This window comes from Pongo pygmaeus, chromosome 7 (assembly GCF_028885625.2).
Source record: "Pongo pygmaeus isolate AG05252 chromosome 7, NHGRI_mPonPyg2-v2.0_pri, whole genome shotgun sequence".
Lineage (NCBI taxonomy): Eukaryota > Metazoa > Chordata > Mammalia > Primates > Hominidae > Pongo > Pongo pygmaeus.
In genome coordinates, this window is record NC_072380.2 from 38,143,928 (window position 1) to 38,167,356 (window position 23,429).

At 48.0% G+C, this 23,429-nt stretch overlaps 1 protein-coding gene across 2 annotated transcripts in view; it reads right to left on the reverse strand.

Annotated features, from left to right (window-relative positions):
* Window positions 1-12,320, reverse strand: part of RAB11FIP1 (RAB11 family interacting protein 1) — a 40,446-nt gene extending 28,126 nt beyond the window's left edge. For both annotated transcript variants that reach the window (XM_054498762.2, XM_054498761.2), the window contains exon 1: window positions 11,861-12,320. In XM_054498762.2, the coding sequence (XP_054354737.1) occupies window positions 11,861-12,231 (371 nt within the window). In that variant the 5' untranslated portion in view covers window positions 12,232-12,320. The remainder of the gene's footprint in view (window positions 1-11,860) is intronic.
* Between the last annotated feature and the right edge of the window lie 11,109 nt (window positions 12,321-23,429).

Genomic DNA, 23,429 nt, shown 5'->3' on the forward strand with positions numbered 1-23,429 from the left:
AATTCCCAAAACAGCCACTCCAGCAGTATGGAAAGGCCGTTTGTAGCCACCAAACTGAATTCTAAGAACTGGTAAATGACAGCCAGACACGGAGGCTCACGCCTGTAATCCCTGCACATTGGGAGGCCAAGGCGGGCAGATCACTTGAGGTCAGGAGTTCGAGACCAGCCTGGCCAACATGGTGAAACTCCGCCTCTACTAAAAATACAAAAATGAGCCAGGTGTGGTGGTGCACACCTGTAATCCCAGCTACTCAGAAGGCTGAGGCACAAGAATTGCTTGAACCCGGGAAGCGGAGGTTGCAGTGAGCCAAGATCGCGCCACAGCACTCCAGCCTGGGTGACAGAGTGAGACACCATCTCAAAAAAAAAAAAAAAAAGCAAAAATGGACTCAGTCCCATGCTAATCTGACCATTGCCTTCTTATAAATCGTCTTGAAGTCTTTTTCCCATACATTTTAACAACTAGCAGCTGAGAAACCTTAGGCAAGATATTTAACCTCTCTGTGGGACAGGATCCTCTTCTGAAAAAGGGTTAGGAACACCCACCTCATAAGAATGTTAGGAAGATTAAATGGCTTAATGTATGCAAAGTGCTTAGAACAGTACCTGGCCATAAGTCTTAGCTATAACTCCTACTTAGCTGTACATATGCAATTTTCTTTGTAGTGCATTATACATTACTGGCTTATAATCATCAAACTTATAATTTTGAATGGCTAAATGATATTCCGTGAAGTGGGTATACGCCATAGTTTATCTACCCATTCAGATGATTCTCAAAAGGGAACTTAGGATTTTAACAGTTTCAACATACTGTATTACTAACCACCCTAACTTATCGACCAAATATAAATAACAATGATTTGCATTTGAAGGGAACAGAAATGACTCACTTCCAAAATTGGTTTGTATTACATGATTTCCAAAATTATGTATCTGTTTATCTATTTTTTGAGACGGAGTCTCACTCTGTCGCCCAGGCGGGAGTGCAGTGGCACAATCACAGCTCACTGCAGCCTCTGCCTCCTGGATTCAAGTGATTCTCCTGCCTCAGCCTCCTGAGTAGCTGGGATTACAGGCGCCCACCACTACACCCGGCTAATTTTTGTATCTTTAGTAGAGACGGAGTTTCACCATGCTGGCCAGGCTGGTCTCAAACTCCTGACCTCAGGTGATCCGCCCCCCTTGGCCTCCCAAAGTGCTGGGATTACAGGCGTGAGCCACCGCACCTAGCTACATTTCCAAACTTAAAAAATATATAAAATTTTTAACAAACCATGATCAGTGTGTACTTTCTTTAAAAAAAAAAATGTATTTGTTTTTATTTTTTTCAGACGGGCTCTGTTGCCCAAGTTGGACTACAGTGATGCCATCACGGCTCACTGCAGTCTCAACTTCCCAGGCTCAAGCAATCCTCCCACCTCAGCCTACGGAGTAGCTAGGATTACAGGCGTGCACCACCACACCCTGCTAATGTTTTATTTTTTGTAGAGACAGGGTCTCATCATGTTGCTTAAGCTGGTTTTAAACTCCTGGATTCAAGTAATCCTCCCAAAGTACTGGGATTACAGGAATGAGCCACCCCTGCACCCAGCCCCTCAGTGTATACTTTCTGCAACAATTTTTTTTTTTTTTTTGAGACAGAGTCTCGCTTTTTTGCCCAGGCCGGACTGCAGTGGCGCTATCTCAGCTCACTGCAAGCTCCACCTCCCGGGTTCACGCCATTCTCCTGCCTCAGCCTCCTGAGTAGCTGGGATTACAAGCACCCACCACCGCGCCCAGCTAAATTTTTGTATTTTTAGTAGAGACAGGGTTTCACCGTGTTAGCCAAGACGGTCTCGATCTCCTGACCTCGTGATCCGCCTACCTCGGCCTCCCAAAGTGCTGGGATTACAGGCGTGAGCCACCGCGCCCGGCTTTACTTTCTGCAATTTATTGAGAGATGTCATGATCCTTATGGACCCCTTCAGGGTTTCTACACAGAAAAGAAAGAGACAAGAAACAGAGGGCTCTCGAACTCTCAGAAATAGGCCAAGATGGCATAATTAAGTCTATGAATCAAGATAGATTTTCTAAGTGGAGAGCAATACTAAATTTCTTGTAGGTGAAGACTAAAGGAAATACCAAGCATCTTTATTTTAACAATTCTCTAAGAATTAGAAAAATTAACTCATTTTTAAACATTTAAGTCTACCACACCCACCATCATGACTTACCAATTCTTTACAAAGCTTGATCCTATCTCAAAAAGCCACACATGTTAATATTCTACCATCAAATCTAGTATCTCACCTCTTGCTCAAATGTAAATGCCACTGATGCATTTATTTGTTCTGTTAAAGAATACTGTCTTGTGGCAACCATGGGGTCCTCACACACAGAGACTTTAAGAATGGAAAAATAAAATGCAATAGTTTGGTTCACCACCCCTTAACCAGGACAAAAGAAAACAAACTTCAGCATGACTGACATCAGAGAACACTCAGCCCTTCCTCACCACATGAACTCCCACACTTCTTGCCATGAGAGTTCCTGGCAAGGAAGCAGAGTATCTGTGATTTATTCCATAAGCAAGGTAAATCCAAAGGAAGGGAAAATAATTACACCAAAAGCATTTCTTTTCTTTTTTTTCTTTGAGGCAGAGTCACCCAGGCTGGAGTGCAGTGGCGGGATCTCGGCTCACTGCAAGCTCCGTCTCCCAGGTTCAAGTGATTCTTCTGCCTCAGCTTCCTGAGTAGCTGGGATAACAGGTGCCCGCCACCATACCTGGCTAATTTTTTGTATTTTTAGTAGAAACAAGGTTTCATCATGTTGGCCAGGCTGGTCTCGAACTCCTGACCTCAAGTGATCCACCCACCTCGGCTTCCCAAAGTGCTGGGATTACAGGCATGAGCCTGGCCTCACCAAAAGCATTTCTAAATCCTGTTTTAATAACAAATGATTAGTAAAAATGAAAAGTTCTATTTTGGTGACCACATGTCAGTTCTCTGCATGGGAAAGGAGCAGACTGAAGAAACATCTGGGGCCCCAGCCGACTGCTACTGTATTTCACACAGGATACCCATTCTTTTATAATAACCAGAGGCCTCTTTAGACCAGGCTTTCTAGAGGCCTTAATTGTTCTACCTAGACACTAGCCATGTCCTTTTTAAAAAGTGAAGTGTGTGTGGCAGTCACACTTCTAGAAATATTTTTTGGGGATTTCTTATAAATGCCTTCCCTCTACTCCATTCAAAGGCCAGCATTCAGGAAAAGATACTTAATTACCATTGCCTTTTTTCTCTCCACAGGCACATTCCTAAATGTGTCCCCCAGGAACACCCTGGAGACTAAAGCCCTTGATTTTCCTCTAACAGATTATCAACAAGCGTCTCCCTGCAAGAGAGGAATTTCTGTCTCATTAGTGGTGAAAACTGCCTCCTTTGCCACAGGCATCATTAGCCAGCAAGCCACAGAAGGTAACCTCCTTCTTCAAGAAGAAAAGGGACCCAGGAGGCTGAGGAAGGAGAATCATTGCTTGAATCTGGGAGGCGGAGGTTGCAGTGAGCTGAGATTGAGGCATTGCACTCCAGCCTGGGCAACAAGAGCAAAATTCTGCCAAAAAAAAAAAAAAGAAAGAAAAGGGCACTGACCACAAAGCCATACCCCAAACTGGGAAACTGAAAGAAGCAGAGCTTTGATTTCATACTTCGGACATCCCCAGTCTGTAGTCTACCAGGCTAAACATAAGATTAAATGCTTCTCCACATTCACCCAGGCAATCTACTGCCTGCCCTGTGCCTACAGGAACCACAACCACTGCCTCCCTCGCAGATGCGTTTATTGAGCCCCTACGCTGGGTCACACAGCAAAGGACACGACAGACGTGGTCCCTGTCCCAGAGGAAAACAGGGCAATGTCAGGCTTGGTCTCCTCCTGAGCCAGCTGGGGCATGAGATCTGAACCAGGACAACTTATGCAGAGCAGAACCTCTCTCTTTGCCAATACAAGGGTCTGGGGGTTAATTTTGTTGGAATTCAGAGACCCTTAGGTCTAGAGATCTATGCCAGACCCAGAACCAAAGGCCACCTAGGGAAGTGCTCTGAGATGAAGAAAAGGCCTAAAATGACCTCCCATCACTCTCTCTATTCAAGGCTAGAGCTTCTTAATCCTTCTGGAGCTAAGCCAGAGCTAGCTGTCCCTCCTTCAAAAGTATAGGGTAAGAAGCACAATTTTCCAGGGCGTATAGCAATGAAAACCATAGTATCTTAATGGATGTCTAAGATTATTGTTAAGGGAGAGGAAGAGTAATGTCAGCAAATACATGTTAGAGTTGATGGCATTTTAATAAGCATGTGGATTGCTTGTAATGTAATTATAACATTTTTTAGTTAATAACTACAATTAAAATGACATATCAGAAACTATTTATAAAAACCTTCCTCTGATGGGAGTTACAGAAATACAATAGAAGTCTTTGTAACCAAAGGCAGTTTAAGTAAAATGAAAAAGGCACAAGACTCTTTTCTATGCTTATAGTTTATAATGCAAAAAACATTTAACTGGTTCACTTACTTGAGAATTTTTTTTTTTCATTTATGGGTCTAACTTTACTAATGATATATACTATGTTCTCCTTTTCTTAGTCCTATATCCCTTAAAGCAGTGATTTCATCTGCTGTGTGACAGCACATCAATGAGATCACAGCAGCTCTGCTGTTACAAGACAAAGACTTGGCGGTACTGAGTGGGTAATCACTTGCAGACACATACATACATGCCCTGGTTTCAATGGCTTTTCCTAGTAATTCACTCCGACAGAAATCTCCAACAGAAATTTCCACTCACAAGTGTCACAGCCCAAAGCTGTCTTTGTAATGGTGACCTCACCCTGGTATCACAGTGACTGTAAGGGAAAGAAAGCAGCTGCCACTTCCTGGTTCACTCTCAACACCAAGCTCTCCTGATTTTATGTGTTCATTCTTATTACTTCCTTTCCCTCTCACCCTACCATATCCAATCCATCACATGTCAGGTCAGTTGAACCTCCAAGATATTTCTTAAATTCACCCACCTCTGTCCACCTCCACAGGTGGCTTGGACATCATTCTAGTCCAAGCCACCACCACCCACCATCTAGATTACTGCAACAGCCTCCCATTTTGTCTGTCCAATTCTAGGTTAGGCCAGCTTCAAATCCATTCTCTACCCAAGAGCCACAGTGATCTCTGACAAATAAATTGGACCGTATCAACCCACTACTTTTATTTATATTTATTTATTTATTTATTTATTTTGAGACGGAGTTTTGCTCTTGTTGCCCAGGCTGGAGTGCAATGGCGCAGTCTCAGCTCACTGCAACCTCTGCCTCCCAGGTTCAAGCAATTCTCCTGCCTCAGCCTCCTGAGTAGCTGGGATTACAGGGGCCTACCACCATAGCCGGCTAACTTTTGTATTTTTAGTAGAGCCCATGTTGGGCCAGGCTGGTCTCGAACTCCTGACCTCAGGTGATCCATACACCTTGGCCTCCCAAAGTACTGGGATTATAGGTGTGAGCCACCGCACCTGGCCCCCACTGCTTTTAATTTTAACACTCAGTGGCTTCCCATTCCTCCTAAGTAAAGCCCCGCCTTCCTCTTCAGCCTCATCTTATACAAGCACTCCCCGACTTCCCAGGTATTCCTGCCTCAGGGCCTTTGCACAGGCTGCTACTCCTCCACCAGGCCCCCTTGCTCCACTCCTCACTAGAAAAATTCCTCTTCTTTCTTCAGCTCTCTGCCTCAGAGAGACTACCTGCAGTCTCCTTCTTTAAATCATGTCCTTCCTGCCCTTTTCTTCTATAATACCCTGTCCTCTTTCTCCACAGTGCTTACCACAATATATGATTATTTATTTGTGAGCTCTTTTTTTTTTTTTTTTTTTTTTGAGACAGAATCTCACTCATAGCCCAGGCTGGAGTACAGTGGAGCAATCTCAGCTCACTGCAACCTCTGCCTCCTGGGTTCAAGCGATTATCCTGCTTCAGCCTCCCAAGTAGCCAGGATTACAGGCACGCACCACCACACTCAGCTAATTTTTGTATTTTTAGGAGAGACAGGATTTCACCATGTTGGCCAGGCTGGTCTTGAACCCCTGACCTTAGGTGATCTGCCCGCCTCGGCCTCCCAAAGTGCTGAGATTACATGTTCATTCATTTAATGCCTACTCCCCCACAAGGCTCTGGGCTTCCTGAAAGCAGGGATCATCCCTGTTTTCTTCGCCATTGTTTACACTGTATATCCAGCACCTGGCACATAGTAGGCACTAAAAAATATTGACTACAAGAATGGATGAGGCTGCGCAAGGTGGCGCATACCTGTAATCCCAGCACTTCAGGAGGCTACAGCAGGAGGATTGCTTGAGCCCTGGAGTTCAAGCACAGCCTGTAACATAGTGAGATCCCATCTCTACAAAAACAAAAACAAAAAATAAATTAGCTCAGTGTGGTGGCACACCCCTGTAGTCCCAGCTACTCGGGAAGCTGAGCAGGGAGGATTGCTTGAACCCAGGAGGTTGAGGCTGCAGTGAGCTGTGATCATGTCACTGCACTCCAGCCCGGGAAAGAGTGAGACCCTGTCTCCAAAAAAAAAAAAAAAGGATAAACTTTAGAAACAAGAAGATGGAAAAAAAGCAGGTTGAACTTTCTCCATACTAACTGAATGTCTTACAAATGAAGTCATAAACAATACCATCAAAAAAAACCATGAGGGAATATCTTCCATGTCACCAGAACAACTCTGAAGGACTCTCATCCTTTTTAGTCATTTCATTCCTTTGTTATAAGCAGTTTAGTGTTGTTTATTCTAGAACCTACAGAGAATTCAGGCTTGAGCACTGAGCTATCTCAGTTTCCTACACTAGAGTGGGAGGGGACTGTGGCTTCGTAAGACCTGGGGAGGTTTCCAGTAAGGCTCAATATTATCTTTAAGGGAAATTCCAAGAAAAGAAAAATGTAATCAGTAATAACATTACTCGAATTTTCCAACCTATTAAGCAAAATCTAAATGTTCTTAGGAAACCCAAAGGTATAAAAACAAACACCCATTGATTATAATTTGTGGATTACGGACCTCTGTGGTCATCTATGTCGTTTTTCTGCATCCAACTCTCCCAGAAAAACAACTATCTAGCCCTTGCTTTTTTTTTTTTTTTCAATAACCCACATTTCTGTTGGCAACTTATTTCAGCATCTTATTAAACTTGCAGTTCTTCCAAGTATTTAACCCTTTATAATACCTAAGTCCTTTCATATGCAACCAAATTCCCTCTTGAGTTTTAATAGATATAAGAACATGGTCCTTCATCACTCACACTCTCTCTTCACGTGGGGAGGACTATCACAATATTAAGTTTCATGGTGTTTAGTTACACAACAGCCTTCTAGTCACCAGGCTGCATAAATATTTGTTTCAATCTATACTTAAGAAATTATTTCCCTAAATTTTGTTGCTCTTAGTATCCTAAAAAGGTTTTTCATTTTGATTTATATATACATAAATACATATATATATATATACATATTTTGAGATGGAGTTTCGTTCTTGTCGCCTAGGCTGGAGTGCAGTGGCACGATCTCAGCTCACTGCAACCTCCACCTCCTGGGTTCAAGCATTTCTCCTACCTCAGTCTCCCGAGTAACTGGGATTACAGGCACCCAGGCACCCGCCACCATGTCCAGCTAATTTTTTGTGTTTTTAGTAGAGACAGGGTTTCACCATGCCGACCAGACTGGTTTCGAAATCCTAACCTCAGGTGATCCACCCGCCTGGGCCTCCTAAAGTGCTGGGATTACAGGCGTGAGCCACTACGCCCAGCCATATATATATATATATATATATATTTTTTTTTTTTTTAGAGACAGGCCTTCACTCTGTTGCCCAGGCTGGAGTGCAGTAGCCTGATCACAGTTCACCCTAACTTTTAACTCTTGAGCTCAAATGATCTTCTCAGCTCAGCCTCCGGAATAGCTGGGACTACAGGTGCCTGCCAACACTCCCAGATATATATATATGTATTTTTTTTTTTTTTTTTGGTAGAGTTTGGGTCTCATGTTACCCAGGCTGGTCTTGAACTCCTGAGCTCAAGTGATCCTCCTGCCTCGGCCTCCCAAAGTGCTAGGATTACAAGTAGGAACCACCACGTCTAGCCTCCTAAAAAGGTTTCTATCAGTCTAGGATCCCAAACTACATGAGACTAGAGAGTTGAGCAGAGAATCTCTCATATTGGTCACCTGATTCTACCTCTTAGATTCATGTCTGTTTTGCAGTCACAGTACTTAACTGATTCCCATTTATCTGAGACCCACTAAGACCCCAGGTCCTTAACAGGTGTGTAAGTGCAAAGTCAATTCATTTCAATTTTTCCTAATGGGCCACACATTCTTCCCTACTAGATATATCCTATTTATATGCTAGCCTCCGGTGTTTTAAGAGTATATGTCATCACATCTTGACTCTAAATAAATGACACTGGGGCCTTATCAAGAAAACAAATGGAAATATTTGCACAGTTAGCTCTTAACTCCTTGAGTTTCAGCTTCTGGACCCAAGACAAAAGTCATACTCTGTTGCAGCAACTCTTCTTTGCTAGAGATTAAGACAAAGACAGACAGACAGACACACACACACACACACACACAAAATCTACAGACCAAGATTTTAGCTTTTGTTTCTTGTTTTAAGTCTGAAATGGAGTCAAACCATTAATCACCAGTTCAAATGACTTTTCTAGCACACCTCATTTCCTTCTGTTAAAATTCCACCTTTCGTCGGGCACGGTGGCTCACACCTATAATCCTAGCACTTTGGGAGGCTGAGGCGGGTGGATCACCTGAGGTCAGGAGTTCAAGACCAGCCTGACCAACATGGTGAAACCCCATCTCTACTAAAAGTACAAAAATTAGCCGGACGTGGTGGCAGGTGTCTGTAATCCCAGCTACTCGGGAAGCTGAGGCAGGAGAATTGCTAGAACCCAGGAGGCAGAGGTTTCAGTGAGCTGAGATCGCGCCATTGCACTCCAGCCTGGGGGACAGAGTGAGACTCCATCTCAAAAAAAAAAAAAAAAAAAAAAAAAATTCCACCTTTCAGTGCATATCTTATTCTTTAAATCTCAGCTATCTTGGGCACCAAGGCATCAGACAACACGCTTGGCATCTTGGAAAGTTCCAGAAAGTTGTAGATGGAAAGTGGAAAGCTTGCAATTTCATCTACCCATAGAGATGCAAAGAAGCCTTCCTTTGCAGTTATTTTAAGAAAGAAAAAAAAAATCAACTAAGCACCATTTTCCTGGAAGTCAATACTGTGACTAGGTGGTAATCAGTTCATATAATAGGTGGGAGTTATTGTGTAGGTTTTGGGTTACATTGGATAAAATGAGAAAAATGAAGATGCAGAGACTGAACTCTTCCTGAAAAAAAGAGAGCTCAAGGAGGTTTCAATCTCTCACAAAGCAGTTACAAACCTTTTCAATCACTTCTTGGATACATTGGCCCCATTAATCCAGGAACCCAGAAACATGTTACAAACATCAATTAAGTCTGGCAACATGCTCTATTTACAAATAGAGAAACTTGGGTGTTTAGGGACAGAGAAACCCAACAATGAGTCAGGGCTGCTGTGGGCACTGGACCCAGGACTCTGGAATCTCCATCTCTGGCAGGGAGATGTGATCTACCTCTCAAGGGGATAAAATGTCCACATAAGAAACAGGTGGCAGAAAAGGAAGTGAATACACACATGTTGGGATGGCGCAAGACAACGGATGGCCAACAGCACCCATTTGAAGCTGGAAGGGAAGCCAACCCACCACCCCCAGTGTCATTTAATCAGATGGAAGATCAGCATTGCTGCAGCCCCTCCTTAGCAAAAACACTGCTCACCTTATGGCTTGTAAATTGGTGCTGTGAGATACCCCATCCATCCTCACATCAAGGCTAGTTTTATCTGATGTGAGTTCAGAAATGCCTATTCATGTTTGGCCAGGTAAGTGCATCATCAGATATTCCATTTGCAAGCCTGCATGCTGAAATGGAACCCACCCCACAGTAAAGGGAGCCTCCAGAGGACAAACCCTCTGGCTTTTCCTGTCTCCCTCACAACGGAAAGTTAAAAGGCTATGTATATCTAAAACACACAAAGCAAATCAGTATGCTTCCTAAACTGTAGGCTTTCGGTGCTAACTGACTGGCCTGCGCATTTAAGATCTAACAAAGTAACCAGCTAAGCTAATCGAGGCTAGCTTTGGTATACTAGATGAACATAATCAAACGTTCCTTTGGGTGAAGGACTGCCCTTTCCGAACACCTGTGAAACAAATAATTCGGTAACATCATGGAGTGAATGGTTTTTGCCCAGTTTTCACTGCGGAAGTGAAATACCCTGACACAATCTTTGGGAGCTACAGGCGAGCAGACATCCACCAGGATTAGGACCAGAGAGAAGAACTCTACAAACTCCAAAAGGAAACAATGCCCAGTTCTGCTCGGCCAAGGGCCCACCCAGGCTGCTTCCAACCTGGAGAAATCTTTACTAACATGGGGCCCAGGGAACACACCACACTGTTGTAACATTCTTTCGGTGGGGGCAAATTCTCTTCACCAACCCTCTAGGCAAGTACGAGGTAGGGGAAGGGGTTAGCAGTCATGTGACAGCCGGCAAACGCCATTCCCCTCCCCCAACCTCCACCCGCCCGGCATTGTAAAGGCGTTGCGCCCGGGGTTAGCCTTTAGGGTGGGGGTGTCAGCTGGTTTCATGCCTCCGGTTCCTCTGCCCTGCGCCCTGGCCTAGTCATTCTCCGCTCGAAGTGTTCTTCTATTCAGTGAAATACCCAGGAGGCCTTCCACCCAAGCGAAGGCGAGTATCAGACACGGGCTACCACCCTAGTAAGAAGATTGCACCTGCCCACGTATAGTTGGAATTCATCTAAAATTCACTTAGCGCTTACTGTGTGCCAGACGCTGAGGGGCGTCCTGCAGATTCAAAAGCGCCCCAGGCCGGGCGCGGTGGCTCACGTCTGTAATCCCAACACTTTGGGAGGCCGAGGTGGGCGGATCACCTGAAGTCAGAAATTCGAGACCAGCCTGGCCAACACGGTGAAACCCCGTCTCTACTAAAAATACAAAAATTAGCCGGGCGGGCCGGGCGCGGTGGCTCACGCGTGTAATCCCAGCACTTTGGGAGGCCGAGGTGGGTGGATCACGAGGTCAAGAGTTCAAGACCATCCTGGCCAATCTGATGAAACCCCGTCTCTACTAAAAATACAAAAATTAGCCGGGCGTGGTGGCGCACGCCTGTAGTCCCAGCTACTCGGGAGGCTGAGGCAAGAGAATCGCTTGACCCCAGGAGGCGGAGGTTGCAGTGAGCCGAGATCCCGCCACGGCACTCCAGCCTGGCGACAAAGTGAGACTCCGTCTCAAAAAAAAAAAAAAAAAAAAAATTAGCCGGGCGTGGTGGTGCGCGCCTGTAATCCCAGCTACTCGGGAGGCTGAGGCAGGAGAATCACGTGAACCTGCGAGGCGAAGGTTGCAGTGAGCCGAGACCGTGCCCTTGCCATTGCACTCCAGCCCGGGCGACAGAGACTCTGTCTAAAAACAAAACAAAACAAAAAAAAAAGCGCCCCAGATACGGCCCCTTCTTCCAAAAAGACCCAAAGCTGGGAGAGCTGGGCGGGACAGCCGCAGAAGAGGAAGCCAGGTGAGAACACCAGCACCGGCCGAGGGCTCCGTCCCGAAAGGCCTTCCCCGCTGCTGCCCGGCTTACTCTCGAAGGGTCCAGCGCCCAGACCGCCCTGCCGGAAGGATCCGCACCCCCAGGCCGGGCCCTCCCCTCCCCGCCCGCACTCACTGCGTCTTCCTGCGGCCCTGGTCGCGGTGCAGATCCCGCAGGTCCACCTCGGCGCGGCCCAGGAACTTGTCGAGGCCGAGCAGCGCGCGGTGCAGCACGGTGAGCTGCAGGGTGGCGGCGGCCGCGGGCCCGGAGGACAGCAGCGACGGCAGCTCGAAGGTGGCCTCCTCGCGCCACACGGGCGCGCCCAGGCTGCGCTCCGACACCGAGGTGGCGTACTTCTCCTTGCCCACCTGGATCACCGCGTACGCGTCGCTCGTGCCCCCGGGGCCCTTGGCCCGCAGGCCCCGCGCCTGCAGCACCGTCACCTGCACGTGGGTTGGGGACCACACGGCCCCCAGGCCCCGGCCAGCCGAGACCATTAGGGACATGGTAACGATAACACTCCAGACGCGAGGAGAAGATCGCCGCGACTGGCGGCCTCTACGGCCCGCCCCGGCGACCAGGCCACTTTAAGGCTTCCGGCCACACCCCCGCCAGGCCACGCCCCTCATGGCCAAGGCCACGCCCCTGCCCGAGCCGCCTGCTCCACCTGCTGCGCCCCGCCGCGCCCCGCCCCGCCCCGCCCCGCCGGCCTCAGCAGCGCTGGCAGCTCCGGGCACCCGGGCTCCGGAGGCGGGGCTGGCGCGGCCAGGCAGGCAGGGGATCACGTGCGCAGGGGCGGGCGCATCGAGAATCTGATCTGAGAGGTGGTAGGTGACGGATGGGGTCCCCAGCTGCCAAAGGTCGCACGGCGGGAAGGAGCTGGCCGAAGCACTGACTTGGAAGTCAGACCTCAATTCCAGGGTCACATCGTCGCCTTGCGCGGACTACCTAACGTCAAGTCTCAATTTCTTCACCCGACAATCACCTCATAGGAGTGCTGTAAAAAATACTAATAATAATGCATTACAGTTCTTGGCCCAGTGCCTGGCTCATGGTGAGTTGTCAGTAAATAACCATGACCAGCACGTTGGGAGGCTGAGACAGGAGGATCTCCTGAGCCCAGGAGTTTGAGCAGCCTGGGCAACATAGCCAGATCCCCGTCTCTACAAAAAAAATTAAAAATAATTAGATGGGAGTGATGGCAAGCGCCTGTGGTCCCAGCTACTTGGGAGGCTGAGTCTGGAGGATCTCTGGAGCCCAGGAGGTCGAGGTGCACTGAGCCGAGATCGTGCCACTGCACTCCCAGCCTGGGCAACAGAGCAAGACCCTGTCTCAAAAAAATAAAGTTGGTAACTATGAGGGTGCTAAGGAAGATGCCCACCCAATTCACTGCGCTTTCTACTTCTCCCGCTAGAAAGCCTTTCTCTGGAGGAAGGCAGCTGCAGAGGAAGGTGAGGACCTTGTGAGGGCCGGAAAAGGGGAAGGTATCCTGGGGGGCATGAGTTCAATGTGGGAGTGTCCTATTTTGCCCTCCCCCCACCAGATAAGGCGAGGCTGAGTTAGAAAAAGGGAAGAAAGGAGGAACTGAAAATGGGATTGCCAAATCAAACATCGGGACAGTGGCAGGCCCCCAGCCCGCAGTTCCCCATTTCTCCCTTGCCAGGCCCTCTTTAGTCTCTCCCTGCCTCTATCCCTGGGCTCCCAGGCAGTCCCTTTCTTGTTCCAAATGCTTCCCTTCATTTCACAGGTCCTAGTTCAAAGGCTCAACTGTTCAACTGAGTTATCAGATTGGAAAGGTCACTTGGAAGGTTTTAAAGTTTTACAGTTAAGAAAAGACTCAGAAGAGAGGAGTGACATGTCCAAGGTCCCTCTGCAGAGCTGGGACTGAGATCCCAGTGTCCTGACTCCCAATCAGCTGTTCAGTGCATCTCTTGATTCTTCCAGATCCACAGAACCCCAATCATGGATGGCTACTCGTGTCCCTCCAATCTCCAGGCTCTCCTCCCTCTGGTCCACACTGCACATTGCTTCACTAACCTGCTGGCTGCCTCACCAGCAACCGCATTACCTTCGGACTGAACAGAGATTTCAAGGCACTCCATTTTGGCCCCACCCTACCTCATTCTCCTCTGTCTCCTGAACAAACAAATCTGTAGCCCAGACACTTTTTACCTCCAGGCCTTTATGCTGTACCCTTGACTGTCTTTGCCAACCTCCCACTGCAAGGGTTCACTCATATTTCTCCAAGGTTTGACTTCCTATGCCCTGCTGAGGTCAGGAACCAGGTAGTGACTTACTCGACTTGTCTTCTTCACAGCCTCCAGCACAAACCTGGGTGCACAGTAGGTACCCAGGAAGTGCTACTGAACTCAAGAGTTTGCAGGTTAAGTCGGCCAACCATGAGGACCAAGTGTTTCCTTTTACCATGTAGGAAATTAGAAGACAGAGGTATGCCTCAGGTTTGCAACTGAGGGCAGCTGCAGTGTGGGAAAGGCCTGTTTAGTATGTTGGAAATATTTTTTTTTTCTTTTTTCTTTTTTTCTTTTTGGAGACAGAGTCTTGCTCTGTCTCCCAGGCTGGAGTGCAATGGCGCAATCTCGGCTCACTGCAACCTCTGCCTCCCAGGTTCAAGCGATTCTTGTACCTCAGCCTCTCAAGTAGCTAGGATTACAGGTGTACGACACCACGCCTGCTAATTTTTGTATTTTTAGTAGAAATGGGGTTTCACCATGTTGGCCAGGCTGGTCTCGAACTCCTGACCTCAAGTGATCTGCCCACCTCGGCCTCCCAAGGTGCTGGGATTACAGGTGTGAGCCACTGCACCCGGCCATGTTGGAAATATGTAAAGATGATGGGAGGAGCGGGGGAAAGAAGCCAGCAGGCATAGAAGGGGCAAGGAAGCTTAACGGAACTGTGTTGTTTTGGTGCCATTTGACCTTCTGGATGATCCATTATACTCATTCAACATTATGACTCAGTTAATTTCCATAAAGGCTTCTTGAGGCCAGATGCAGTGACTCATACCTGTAATCCCAGTGCTTTGGGAGGCCGAGGTGGGAGGATCACTTGAAGCCAGGACTTCAAGACCAGCCTGGGCAACACAGCAAGATCTCGTTACTACAAAAAGATAAAAAATAAAACCAATAATTAGCCAGGCATGGTAGTGCGCACCTATAGTCCCAGCTACTCACGAGGCTAAAGTGAGTGGATTACTGGAGCCCAGGAGTTTGAAGCTACAGTGAGCTATGATTATGTCACTGCACTCCAGCCTGGGCAATAGAGCAAGACCCTGTTACGATTTGTTGAGCACTTACTTTGTGCCAGGCATGTGCCAGGTGCTACCAAGGGCACAAAGCTGAATGAGACTCAGTTCCAAGGCACTCCTTCATGATCTAAAGGAAGTCCTGATTACTATGATGCTTTGGGTGTTTTGCGGAGAGAGCGATTTCTGTAAGTTGGTGGATTTTTGTGAAGGAGGAGGGGCTCAGCTGGGCCCTGAAGGATATATCAGATTTGACAGAAAGAGGAGGAGACATATGAGAAGCGCATTTCAGGAGAGAACAGAACAGCCTACGCAAAGATATGGGGACCAGAGAGTCGTGGCGTTTCCAGGTTTCACACACCCCATTGTGGCTGGAGTGTAGGATGCTTTAGGAGGCCACTGAGAATGAGTGGTAGAAATAAGACAGAAAAAGACAGGCTGGGCTCAGACCATGAACACCAGGCTAAGGAGTTTATGCCACAGTGTGAGACCAGGGGAGCCAGCCTTCAGAGAACTTTGAGCAGTGACCTGGTTAGGCTGTTCTCAAATTGCAAGGGAGGTATGAGCAGAAGGAGTCCAGCAGCCAACAGCTTGGCAGGCAGGTCACAGCCAGATGCCTTCATTCATTTTCACCTGGGGATTGTCTGCCTTCTGCTCCAATCTGCCTACCCCTTCCCCATCTTGGAGTCTCTTCTAAGTTGGTACCGAATTAAATAAGAGGGTATACGCTTTCCTCTTGATTATCCTACCTGTCCAATGTTCTACTACACGCCAGCTGGACAAAGTCATAGATTTCAATTCAAAACTGACCTGGGGAGGTGGGGCACAGCGTCTGACACCTGTAATCCCAACACTTTGAGAGGCCAAGGCTAGAGGATCAGTTGAGCCCAGGAGTTCAAGACCAGCCTGGGCAACATACTGAGATTCTGTCTCTATAAAACAAACTTCAAAAATTAGCTGAGTGTGGTGGCATCCACCTGTAGTCCCAGCTACTAGGGAGGCTGAGGTGGGAGGATTGCTGGAGCCTGAGCTCCAGCTGCTGGAGTTTGAGGCTGCAGTGAGCTATGATTGCACCACTGCACTCCAGCCTCGGCAACGGAGTGGGACCCTGTCTTTAAAAACAAACAAACAAACGACTCAGCCTGGGAGGAAGTTTTTCAGTTCTAGTTCCCCCTCCTCTCCAACACTCACATTTTTAGTCCTCCTCCCCCAATAAAGAGAACAAGGCATAAAGCATAGCTGGACAACCTCCCCAGCTGAGTAGGAAACAAAGCATGTCATCCACTCATGGAAAGGATTGGAGGACAAAGAGGGTGGGGAAGCACCTGTGACCTCATGTGTTTGAGTTTCTGTGAGACACAAATAGACTTTGGTGAAAGCAGATGTGGTAGTCTGGAGGCAGGCACAGCTGCCTCACCACCCATGAGAGATCCAGACCACTCTCATCAGACACTGACCACTGGCAGGGGTTAGCTCAAAGGAGTGGGGGCTTCCCAAGGCAGGAACTGGAAATTTTTCAGAGAAGGGAGAGGCCGGAGCCCCAGCACCAGGTGTGCCGCAGAGCTGCCTTGCTGCCTCCAGCTGCTTTGGTGGCTGTATTTTCCCCCTCCACCAGCCCAGAGCACATTGTCCCCATGAGTCTGCCCAGGAGTCACCCTCTGTCTTCTCCCAATTTTCCAGACCCAGAATCCAGACTGGGGGATGCACAGGGACAACAGCAAGGGCAGTGACAAGGCGGGCACCCTGCAGGCCCCTGGCTCCCCACTGGCCCTGGGAAGACTCCACCGTGGCCGTCCCTCCCCGCTCCCAAAGGCCAGGCTATGCTGGCCGGCTGAACCCGCGCAGGGTCACTGAGTTCCAGGAGTGTTTGTAAATACCTCCCACAGCCAGGGTGCGGCGGAACAGGAAGGCTGCTCCTTCCTCACCCTGCCCTGCCTCCAGCTCAGACTGAAAGAGGAAGAGTTTCAATCAGTCCTGAGCACATGGACAAGCCTGGCAGGTTAGACTGGACAGGTGAGACACCTGTCCTCCTTCAAAAGCAGCAGAGCAGAGAGTGCCAGGACTCCCAGCCACCTGGATGGCCCTGGGCAGCCGAGCTGTGCAGTTAGAGCTGATGAGAAGGCAGGGCTGCGTCTAGGTCAGCGGGAAGCACCTCTTCCGTAAGAGAGTCCCTGGGGCCACGCTGGGGAAGAGGAGAAAAGGGGTTCCAGGGAGAGAACCCTCCTGACAGTCACTCCCCCCAGAGCCCTTCAGTGTCCCTGATCCCCCTGCTGCAGGGACACTAGCTCAGAAACCATCTCTGGGAACTCCAGGTGTGCTCTTGTGCTATCCCATGGAGGAGCAGAAAAGGGCTGGAAATGGCTCCTTGACCTTCTGCTTTGCTTGAGACTCTGGGGTGTGGTGACAAACGTCCACACAGGGTGATTCACTCACCTGGCTCTAAACAGCTGTCGGGCTTCCCCATGTCCAGCTGCCTCAGCCTCCTGCCCGCTTGGTTGGCCGTGGGCACCTTTCAGGTGTAGGTTTGAGGAGCAAGGGCTTCCTGCCTTGAGGGGTCAGTGAGAAGGGAGGTCAAAGTGCCTGACTTCGGGTTCTCTTTCCCTTGCCCCAGTAGCTGTGGCAATGTGGAGGCTGAAACCATGGCCCAGGCACCTTGGTAGCTGTTTTCTCCCCTTTACCAAGGCAAAACACATTGTCCTGAGACTCACTGCAGTCCCCGCAGTGCTGCAGTCACAGCTCACTGTAGCCTCAAACTCCTGGGTTCAAGCAATCCTCCTGCCTCAGCCTCCCAAGTAGCTAGGACTACAAGCACACACCACCATGCCTGGCTAAATTTTTAAATTTTATCGTAGAGACAGGGGTCTTGTTATGTTGCCCAGGCTGGTCTTGAATTCCTGAGCTCAAGCAATCCTCTTGCCTCGGCCTCCCAATGCAGTGGCTTGTAGGCACGAGCCACCGTGCCGGCCAGTACTTCACCTCTGTGTTACCATTTCTCGCTTTCCTGATTGCTTGCAAATAGAAGGCAGTTCAAGGTAAGTAGAAGATCCATAAATGACATGCAAGCCTTTGGCATGGACAGAAAACTGGACAGAAAATGATCTCAACAGGCAAGTGACTAACAATTTCCCCTGCAACCGTGTTAAGAGCATGGCTTTGTTGAACAAAGCTTTATGTTATAGATAATGCAAAGGTATTGTCTTTCCAATTTGTCAGGTCCCCTCAAAGAAGACCCCTGGATCCCACAAATACAACGTAGTAGAAAATGTGCACCCCTTTCCTTCCCTTCCCACTGTACAAATCCTTCCTTTAGGCCTCTCCTAGCCAGATTGCTTCTGTTTCCTAGCTTATTTCTTATGCTTTATTCAGGACTTGCTTTATTCACTTAGAATCATCTCAAAAGCAGGAAATGGGCACCTCACCTTTGTTTCTTGTTTTGTTTTTTTGTTTGTTAGTTTGTTTTTAGAGACAGGGTCTCACTCTGTCGCCCAAACTGGAGTGCAATGATGCAATCATCGCTCACTGTGTTATCAGATGGGAAGTCTTGACTGTGAGTTGTCCAGGTTCTTGACTCATTGAATAAAGAATTGAACAAAACACACAAAGCAACAAAAGGAAAAAGCAATGAAAGTGCAGATTTATTGAAGTGAAAGTGCATGCCACAGAGTGGGAGCAGGCTCTAGCAAGCAGCTCAAGAGCCCCGATTGCAATGTTCTTTAGGGTTTTTATTAAGATAACAGAATTTGGTAACACCCCAGGTGCCCTTTAGAGGCCTCCATTGGTTACACCCTATGAAGGATTGGCACGCAACCAATCGGAGTCTGAAGTGTTATCACAGGAGCGAGGATGTGGCCTGGATGCTGCCTAATCTTGCCTGGAACTGGCTGTACCTGTTGTTCTTTTTCTTATGCCTTAACCCTTAGTTACCCTAATTCCCTATTCTCTTACCTTAACTGCAACCTTGAACTCTTAGGTTCAAGTGATCCTCCTGCCTCAACCTCCCAAGTAGCTGGGACTACAGCTGTGTGCCACTATGCCAGGCTAACTTTTTATTTTTTGTAGAGATGAGGTCTCACTGTGTTGCCCAGGCTGGTCTCAAACTCCTGGCCTCAAGCCAACCTCCCACCTGGGCCTCCCAAATCAGTGGCTTGCAGGCATGAGCCATAGTACCAGGCCAGTACTTCACCTTTGTATCACCATTTCTAGTTCTCCTGATTCTTTGTAAATAGAAGGCAGTTCAAGTTAAGTAGAACAGACACAAATAACTTGCAAAGCTTCAGCATCTGTCCATTCAATCCTTGCCACCTTTAGCACTACATCCTGTATAATTAGCTTTCTAAAATACAAGGTTTAGGCCAGGCATAGCGGCTCTTGCATGTGATCCTAGCACTTTGGGAGGCTGAGGTGGGAGGATCCCTTAAGCTCAGGGGTTCAAGACCAGCCTGGGTAACATGGTAAGACCCCCCCCAATCTCTATTTTTAAATTTAAAAATTATTTTTTGGCTGGACACGCCTGTAATCTCAGCATTTTGGGAGGCCGAGGAGGGTGGATGACTTAAGGTCAGGAGTTTGAGACCAGCCTGGCCAACATAGCAATACCCTGTCTCTACTAAAAAAATATAAAAATTAGCCCATGATGGTGGGTGCCTCTAATCCCAGCTACTCAGGAGGCTGAGGTACAAGGATCGCCTGAACCCAGGAGGCTGAGGTACAAGGATCGCCTGAACCCAGGAGGCAGAGGTTAAAGTGAGCTTAGGTTGTGCCACTCCACTACAGCCTGGGCAACAGAGTGAGACTCCATCTCAATATGTATATATATATTTTTTTTTTTCTGATGCTAAAAATATATCTGTTCATCATAGGTCAGGCGTGGTGGCTCACACCTGTATGGTAACATTTTTTTTTTTTTTTTTTTTTTTGAGATGGAGTCTCATTCTATTGCCCAGGCTGGAGTGCAATGATGTGATCTTGGCTTACTGCAACCTTCGCCTCCCATGTTGAAACAATTCTCCTGCCTCAGCCTCCTGAGTAGCCAGGATTACAGGCGCGCACCACCAGGCCTGGCAAATTTTTGTATTTTTAGTAGAGATGGGGTTTCACCATATTAGCCAGGCTGGTCTCTTGAACTCCTGACCTCAGGTGGTCCGCCCACCTCAGCCTCCCAAAGTGCTGGGATTACAGGCGTGAGCCACTGCACCCAGCCAGTAACAAGATTTTTAAAAATAAACTTCATTAAAATGTAGCATGGCTATAATAAAGGAAAGAGGATGAAAAGAAAAATGTATTATAGCCATCCTATGCAGAAAAAGCGTGCCAAAATGTTTGGTTTGGTGAATTTTCGCCACCCAGGTAAAGAAAGAAAAAGTATCAGCACCTACAGAAATCTGCCTGTGAGTCCTTCCCAGTCCTCCTCCGCTCCAAAAGTTACCCCGTCCTAATTTCTTTTCTTTTTTTTTCTTTTTTTTCTTTTTTTTTTTTTTTTGAGATGGTGTCTCGCTCTGTCGCCCAGGCTGGAGAGCAGTGGCACCATCTCGGCTCACTGCAAGCTCTGCCTCCCGGGTTCACACCATTCTCCTGCCTCAGCCTCCCGAGTAGCTGGGACTACAGGCGCCCACCACCACGCCCTGCTAATTTTTTGTATTTTTAGTAGAGACGGGGTTTCACCATGTTAGCCAGGATGGTCTCAATCTCCTGACCTCGTGATCAGCCCGCCTCCGCCTCCCAAAGTGCTGGGATTACAGGCAGAAGCCACCGCGCCCAGCCCCCGTCCTAATTTCTATCTTCATCATTAGTTTTGCTTTTTTTTTGAGAGACAGGATCTCAGCCGGGCGCGGTGGTTCATGCTTGTAATCCCAGCACTTTGGGAGGCCGAGGCGGGCGGATCACGAGGTCAGGAGATCGAGACCATGGTGAAACCCCGTCTCTACTAAAAATACAAAAAATTAGCCGGGGGTGGTGGCGGGCGCCTGTAGTCCCAGCTACTCGGAGAGGCTGAGGCAGGAGAATGGCATGAACCCGGGAGGCGGAGCTTGCAGTGAGCCGAGATCTGCCACTGCACTCCAGCCTGGGTGACAGAGCAAGACTCCGTCTCAAAAAAAAAAAAAAAAAAGAGAGAGACAGGGTCTCATTTGTCACCCAAGCTGGAGTGCAGAGGCACAATCATAGCTCACTGCAGCCTCAAACTCCTGGGCTCAAGTGATCCTCCCACCTCAGCCTCCCAAGTACTTGGGATTACAGGTGTAAGCCACCTCGCCGAACTTAGTTTTGCTGTTTTTGAACATAAGTGAATCAGACATTTATCAGACATTTGGGTGAGGCTTTTTTTTTTTTTTTTTTTCTGAGGCAGAGTCTTTCTCTGTCATCCAGGCTGGAGTGCAGGGGCACAGTCTCAGCTCACTGCAACGTCTGCCTCCTGAGTTCAAGCAATTCTCCTGCCTCAGCCTCCTGAGTAGCTGGGATTACAGGCACACACTACCATGCCTGGCTAATTTTTGTATTTTTAGTAGAGACAGGGTTTCACCATGTTGGCCAGGCAGGTCTCAAACTCCTGACCTCAGGTGATCTGCCTATCTCGACCTCCCAAACTGCTGGGATTACAGGCGTGAGCCACCACGCCCAGCCGGTCTGGCTTCTTTCAATCAGCATTATGTTTATGAGATTCACTAATGCTGTTCCCATAGCAGTAATTTTTTCATTCATATTGGTTTATAGTATTCCATGGTATGAATATACCACAATTTATTTTCCATTCTAAAGCTGATAGACATTCATGTTATTTGTAGTCTGGGGCCTGCAGGGGACTGAACGATGGCTTTCCAGAAGATATGTCTATGTCTTAATCCTCAGACCTGTGAATACTACCTTGTTTAGAAATAAGAGTCTCATGGGGCATGGTGGTATGCACCTGTAGTCCCAGCTACTCAGGAGTCTAAGGCTGGAAGATTGCTTGAGCCCAGGAGTTCTGGGCTGTAGTGCACTAGGCTGATTTGGTGTCTGCACTAAGTTCAGCAACAATATGGTGAGCTCCTGGGAGCATGGGACCACCAGGTTGCTTAAGGAGGGGTGAACCATCCCAGGTTGGAAACGGAGGAGGTCAAAACTCCTGTGCTGATCAGTAGTGGGATCACACCTGTGAACAGCCACTGCACGCCAGCCTGGGCAACATAGCGAGACCCTATCTCTAAAATAAATAAATAAATAATATATATATATAAACAAGAGTTTTCGCCAATGTAATTAAATTAAGGCCCTTGATATGACACGATCATCTCGGATTATCCAGAAGGACCCTCACTCCAGTGACAAGTGTCCTAACAGAACAAGGCAGAGCGAGACTACACAAACAAGAGGAGAAAGGCCTGAGAAGGAGGAGGCAGAGATGAGACTGATGCATCCACAAACCAAGGAATGCCCAAGGCCACCAGAAGCCAGAGGACATGAGTGACAACACCTCCCTAGAGCCTCTGGACAGAGTTCAAACCTGCTGACACCTTCATTCTGGACTTTCGACCTCCAGAACTGACAGTGAGAGCAGTGAGAGAATAAATATCTGTTGCCTTTTTTTTTTTTTTTTTTTTTTTTTGAGATGGAGTCTCACTTTGTCACCCAGGCTGCAGTGCAGTGGCACAATCTCAGCTCACTGCAATCTCTGTCTCCCAGGTTCAAGCAATTCTGCTGCCTCAGCCTCCCAAGTAGCTGGGATTACAGGCACCCGCCACCACGCCTAGCTGATTTTTGTATTTTTAGTAGAGATGGGGGTTTCACCATGTTGGCCAGGTTGGTCTCGAACTCCTGACTTCAGGTGATCTTCCCGCCTTGGCTTCCCAAAGTGCTGGGATTACAGGTGTGAGTCACTGCGCCCGGCCATCTGTTGTCTTAAGCTACCAAGTTAGTGGTAACTTGTGACAGCAGCCACAGGAAGCGAAAACAGGGGTATGGGGAATAAAATCGCTCTAAATTCTCCTCTGTCTTTCAGTACATAGACATAAGTGTGCACCCACACCCAAGAATGGAATTGCTGGATCACAGGGTGGGTGTATGTTCAGCACTAAGGGGTATTGCTAAACAATTTTCTAAAGAGGTTATAGCAATTTACACTCCCACCAATGTTTGAGATCCAGTTTCTCCACATCGTTGTCAGCCTCAGTGCTATGGTTTGAATATTTGACCCCTCCAAACCTCATGTTGAAATGTGATCCCCAGTGTCGGAGGTGGGACCTAATGGGAGGTGTTTGGGTCATGGGGGCGGATCCCTCAAGACCTCATGACAGCTTGGTGCAGTCTTGGAAGTAGTGAGTAAGTTCTCGCTCTGTAAGTTCCTGTGAGGGCTGATTGGTTTTTTTTTTCGTTTCGTTTGTTTGTTTTTCTTTGAGACAGAGTCTCGCTGTCAACCAGGCTGGAGGGCAGTGGCACGACCTCAGCTCACTGCAACCTCCGCCTCCCAGG